Source organism: Haliotis rufescens, unplaced genomic scaffold (assembly GCF_023055435.1).
Source record: "Haliotis rufescens isolate VD_foot unplaced genomic scaffold, xgHalRufe1.0.p SCAF_12, whole genome shotgun sequence".
Classification (NCBI taxonomy): Eukaryota; Metazoa; Mollusca; class Gastropoda; order Lepetellida; family Haliotidae; genus Haliotis; species Haliotis rufescens.
The window spans coordinates 6,887,754-6,894,077 of record NW_025963802.1 but is presented as its reverse complement, the minus strand read 5'-3'; the positions used below and the strand labels follow the sequence as shown (position 1 = coordinate 6,894,077).

Here is a 6,324-nt window from a genome sequence, read left to right as displayed (position 1 = left end):
ACACCTGGAGGGATGCATCCTGATGTACGAGCTGGGTAATCAATTAACATTCTTTATTTGCCACACTTAATCATTCTGTTTTTGTTAATGGAAATAACTGGTCGAGATATGTGAAATAAATGAATCTGAAATAATAAACTTTAAAATTACGTGACATTGTATACATGCTTATAATTAGGATTAAAGGGACAAAACCTTTTCCATGATTATAAAAGTCTACTGTAAGATTCCGACTACATCATAAGCATGTGTTTGTGTATCATAACATATCATAACCATTATCATATCAATGGTTGATTGGAACTGGGAAACGTGTTAATTCTTTTGGTATTTCACTGTTCCAGCGGTCCTTGTTTCCCAATCACCATGCCAGTAAATGAAGGACATTTCCAAAAGAACTGCATGGAGTTCAAAAGATCAGCCCCAGTACCTGGAAGGAGTGAGTATATGAATACAAGGCTGTGAAGGTTACCTCATTTCAATGTAGGATTGTTCTGTCATTATTTTTATGCTCATCTTATTAAGTAACGAAAGCAATAAACAACACTGTATGATAACATCCATATTTAATTTAAAACCATGTCACTTCCAGATACTCGAGAACAGTTGAACCTACTGACGTCCTTTGTGGACGCCTCTAACGTGTACGGACTCAGTCAGGATCAGATCAAGCACCTCAGGAACGGACGTGGGTTAGGCAATTTGTTTGTATTGATTTTGCTGATAAAACAAATATTTTAAATTTTGACAGAATACCTTAGAGAGTAATTCGTACATACAAATATATGCCGTCATTCAACTTTTCAGCCTACATGAAAACTAAGGGAGATGACCTTTTACCAGAATCCAACCAAGGCAACTGTCGAACAAGCAATACCAACGAATGGTGTTTTGAAGCTGGTAAATACAACTTATTAATGTATTCGTAGTACTATTTTCAGAGTCTGTTCATAATGTATTTTACAGAAGACTATTTGGTTCAATTTCAAATGATAATGATAAGTTATTTCATAACATTGTCACAACATCTTATTACTATTTTCATCTTCAGGAGACGACCGGGTGAACGTGTTCCCTGGCCTTGCAGTGCTACACACCGTGTTTGTCAGAGAACACAACCGATTAGTCAAAGAACTTGCTGATGTCATGCCATCGACCACTCCTGATGATGTCTTGTTTGAAGAGGCCAGAAAGATCGTGTCAGCCATCATCCAACAAGTCACCTACCGCGAGTGGCTGCCCATTATTGTTGGGCCCTTGGCCATGAGGAAGTACAGACTGACCCCTGGCTTCAGCTTCAGGTACAACTTCACCCAAAACCCCACCATCTACAACGTTTTCGCCACCGCCGCCTTCAGATACGGCCACTCCACCATTCCACGTTTCCTGACCCTCGGAGATCGACATGTACCCATAGAACAGCTCTTCTTCAGACCTTCTGAGGTCATCAAAGATCTGGACACCGTGCTCAAGGACAGACATCAGGAGGTTAACCGCTTCATCAACAGTGGGATGACTGAGCATTTGTTTGAGACATCGGGCAATAACGGCTTTGACATCGTGTCCTTGAACATTCAGAGAGGTCGTGACCATGGCCTGCCATCATACAACAACTTCCGCAAGGCATGCCAGCTATCGGAAGTGACTTCATTTGATGACAGTGTATTTGGTAAAGCAGGACCTGCTTTGAAAAGTATATACAGGTTTGTGTAATTTAATTCACTCTTTTATATGTAATTGTAGTAATTGTAACAAATCTATGAAATAAAGATACTTTAACCCTTATCTGACATTTCTCAAGATCTCCTTACATGCATATATTCTTGCTTCAGTTCCCCTGATGACATTGACGTCTTCGCCGGTGCAGTAGCTGAACAACACGTGCATGGCGGCGCAGTGGGCCCTCTCCTCGCTTGTCTGATTGGTCAACAGTTTCATGACCTGAAATATGGCGACTCATTCTGGTTCGAAACATCCCACCCAAAGAAAGGCTTTACATCAGGTACCAACCAATCGGTTTTGTTTTGTTAAAATATTTTATTGATGTCAAGATATGTACTTATCTAAATAATTAAATATGCCTTTAAGATGAGAATTTTACTATAATATCAATTTTATCGAAACGTTTACTGTTTCACTGACGATAGTTTAGAAAATGATACTCTCTTTTTCTCTGTAGTAATATATAAATATTAATTGCATTTTCTATTTCAGATCAACTGTCTGAGATCCGACGAATGCGCTTTGCCAAAGTTCTTTGCAGGAATTCAGGGTTGAAATCTATCCAAAGAGATCCTTTTACAGTGTACTCAAAAGAAAGGTAGGCAACGAAGTCATCCCGCTCCTTAATTGTCATTAATTATAATTGATCCCAGTCATAATACAGCTTAATATAAGGCAGAGAACATTGGCTTATTTTATGCCTTGATAAGAACGACATTTAGTCATGTGGTATGTCATCAAAACATATATCAGTGAACAACAATGTTTTTACAGTGTACTCAAAAGAAAGGTGGGCAAATTTCTTTTAGTTCTTGAAAGATGTAAACATGAATCATTACAAATGTTTTAGATATAACGGTTGGTTGGTCTGTTGTTTAACGCCGCACTCAGCAATATTCCAGCTATATGACGGCTGTCTGTAAATAATCGAGTCTGGACCAGACAATCCAGTGATTAATAGCATGAGCATCGATCCACGCAATTGGGATACGATGACATGCATCAACCAAGATTTGCTACTTTAATCGACTTGTGTTAGTGCATCTGATATCAAAGGTGGGGTGAAATAAGGTTTAACGTCGTTGGTATCAGATTCTTGCACTTTTTTAGCGGCGTGTGTGTGTGTGTGTGTGTGTGTGTGTGTGTGTGTGTGTGTGCGTGTGCGTGGGTGCTTGTACTAGTCCGGACTTAAGCCGATTATAGTGCTAGTCCACTGAGATACCATGCGGCAGTTTAACATGAATACCCCACTGAGACATGGTATATTGACTCCGAGCCGACCAGTCCTTGTTTTAGCCCCTTTTTGCCCAGCGCCAGTCAGGGTAACAACAAATACCATCTTTTAACGTCCTTTTGGGATCGAACCCACGACGCTTTTCCACTGGACCAAGGTGGCGGTCTATATCAAAGACTCTGGCAATGTTCTCTAAATATCCGTGTAACGGAATCAAACATAGCCGTTGTCTATCAATGGAGGTATAATCATTAACAATACATGTCTCACCTTGTTTTATGACATAAGCTCTTCGAACCGTTTTGTGGTACAGAGCGTTACAAGAACGTCCTTGTAGTGTATGTTAAGAGTATAGAATCCCAACTGTTAGCGGAAGTCTATCGTGAAATTTATATACACAAAATTAATAATTTAAAGAGAAACGTAAACAACATTTCTTAACAATTTTGAATGCAGAACGTCAACGCCTGAAAAAAAGTCTCAATTATCAGACGAATCTGATTCCATTGAGCTTAAAAGGCAACATAGCGGTGAAAATGATATGAAAGGATCACTGAACCTATCAGTGATTAATAAATGTTGGGACAAAGTAGATGTTGGTATATTGCGTTAACAGTAACGATAACTTTCTTGGTCATGGTTACCCTTCATGGGAGTCGAACCCTGACCATCGGCACTAGGAGCGGACGCTTTGGCCAAGTGACTATCATCTGTCCGTGCAATACATCAAGTATAAATTCATTATAAATTCCACCTTCTTTCATGTTTCAGCAATCCGAAGATTTCCTGTAACGATCTTCCTACAATTGACTTAACACAATGGCGCAGATGAACAGCTGTTCGATTTATTTGTTGTTTAACGCCCATAAAAATAATCGTGTATGGACCAGACAATCCAGTGACTGACATCATGAGCATCGCAATTGGGATACCAAGTCCGAACCTGACCACCCGATCCCGTTAGTCGCCTTTCACGACAAGCATAGTCGCCTTTTATGGCATCTTCACGGGTCTACCAGCTATTTGGCGGAATCAAGGTCGAACGGATCATATGACTTCCAACATATCCTGTTATCTTGTTATCACCTTTTGACAATAAACTGCCGGGCAAAAGAATGTATACACTTGAAAATTTAACCAAGAATTACAAACGGTATCAAAACGTTACAAGGCTGAAAACAGTTGCCGAAACACTGCAAACGTAAGGTCCAAAACACCACCGTGAAACCCGTAGATGTATAAAATACAACACTCATTTTCATCCACCAGCCGTCTTCAGCAACCCATGCTTGCCGTAAAAGGCGACTACGCTTGTCGTAAAAGGCGACTAACGGGATCGGGTGGTCAGGCTCGCTGACTTGATTGATGCATGTCATCGATCCCAACTGCGTGGATCGATGCTCATGATGTTCAATCACTGGATTGTCTGGTCCAGACTCGATTATTTACAGACCGCCATCATATAGCTAGAATATTGAGTGCGGCGTTAAACAACAAACCAACCAACCAATCCAATCATCCACCAGCAAACATAAGTGTACTTTGTTTTGCCAGGCAGTTTACGTAGCAAGCATTACTGTATTTTATTACATAAAGTATTTTGCGTTATCAACCCTGCCTACCTCAGAAAGGTGGGATGAAGTAGGCGGATATCAACATCATTATTTCTTTGTTGAATGTCTTTTTTTGTCCCCGTCTATAACGAATGTATGAATCAAAATACGTTCAGATTCTGTGAAGACATACCTTTTGGATGTAAAATCATTTCATATGAAAAATATTACTTTTTTGACTTGGTGCATCTGAGGTTAACGATGAGTATGCGCAATAAAACGACTTCGATCACATTCATGTCACCGTTACATGGGTGTTAGTTGATACGTAGTCGACGACCTTATGTGATCCGATTCTTGTCCGATGCTGAACATGCATGGGTCGGACGAATTATTGATTTTATAGATTTTATAGATTTTATAGATTTTACAGTTTTGTTTAATAAACACGTTTTGTATGACATAGTCTGTAGATGTTGTTTTCTTTCATAGACATATCAGCGCTAGATGTGAAGTTACTTCAACGTAAAGATCTAGCCTGTAACTTGATACTAGTGCTGGTAACAAAGTATCGCTTTAAATACTGTAAGTCATAAAGCATTTTTATCTGGCGTGTCTGAGGTTATTGTAGCCGCAGGTTTACCGCACGTGTAGCTTTTCAAAATATCGCACCAACTGTATTTACCTAGGGGCGTAGCAATACGAGTAATTTGCAAGTCATTCCGTTTGGTTGGCTAACCACGTTTATGTATCCTTAAACCGAATTGTTTTACACCACGCCAACTTACAGTATACTGTTTCTTGAATGGCTGATAACATAATGGGCGGGGCGTGTGTCTCATTTGTGTGTGTTAATAATAAAGCAGTCTGTAAACTTATTACTTTTTCCGTATTGTTTAAGAATACGCTTCGTTTTTTCGTTTATAGAGTTGTTAACGTAAATATCGGTGTGAAGTCTGCTTTTGAATAAACGATGAACGAAGGAGGGTATTCGGTATGCGCAACTACATGTGAGGCCGTCTGTGTGTTTCTCATCTTCCGCCAGTTCTAAATTACCGTCCCGCCAAAAAAATATTAAAAATATGTCTTAAATGCGCCCTCTTATATTATTATCCTGCCCTTGAGAAAAATAAGAAATTTCCCGTTTCATAAAAAAACTTTTGAAGGCTTACAAGCTATCTACGTTTTCCGTCTTTAAGCTGCAAACACAAATACGGGATATAGCATCCATTTGGTCAAGAAGGTCAGAACCGTGGTTTTTAATATTTTGTCACAAACAAAATTGTTATACACGGACAAATCGGTTACATCCCCTTTGCTAAATCCAATGATTGTTTAGGTAGTCCTTTTAAAACTCTATTGTTCGAATTATCAAATGTATTGGTCCTCGTCATATGTCGAATGGTGAGTGAGTATGGTTTTACGCTGCTTTTAGCAATATTCCAGCAATATCACGGCGGGGGACACCAGAAATGGGCTTCACACAATGTGGGAATCGAACCCGGGTCTTCGGCGTGACGAAGGAACGCTTTTAACCACTAGGATACCCGACCGCCCATTCGAATGGAAGAAAAGCCGACCTCAATCGTGGAATATATGTACCATTTAGGGTGTTATTTAAACAGTATTCATCTACCCTTTTGTTGCCCGTCAAATAACCATAATTCAGGTGCAAGTTTGAACTTGCACTTAAGATGCACATATGAATATTGACATATTCAGGAAAGAACAATTATTATATTATAGCGCTCGTATACATATGCTGAATCCACGATATTAAGATCTCAGCAAAACTTTCATGTCAGATTTGTGTGT

The 6,324-nt window shown here is 39.5% G+C and overlaps 1 protein-coding gene across 1 annotated transcript; it reads left to right on the top strand.

Annotated features, from left to right (window-relative positions):
* The first annotated feature begins 579 nt into the window (after positions 1-579).
* Positions 580-2,324, top strand: LOC124141291 (peroxidase-like protein 3). The gene is made up of 4 exons (XM_048393849.1): positions 580-688; positions 1,052-1,703; positions 1,833-2,002; positions 2,215-2,324. The coding sequence occupies exons 1-4, from the start codon at positions 580-582 to the stop codon at positions 2,322-2,324; spliced, it is 1,041 nt and encodes a 346-aa protein (XP_048249806.1).
* The last annotated feature ends 4,000 nt before the right edge of the window (positions 2,325-6,324 follow it).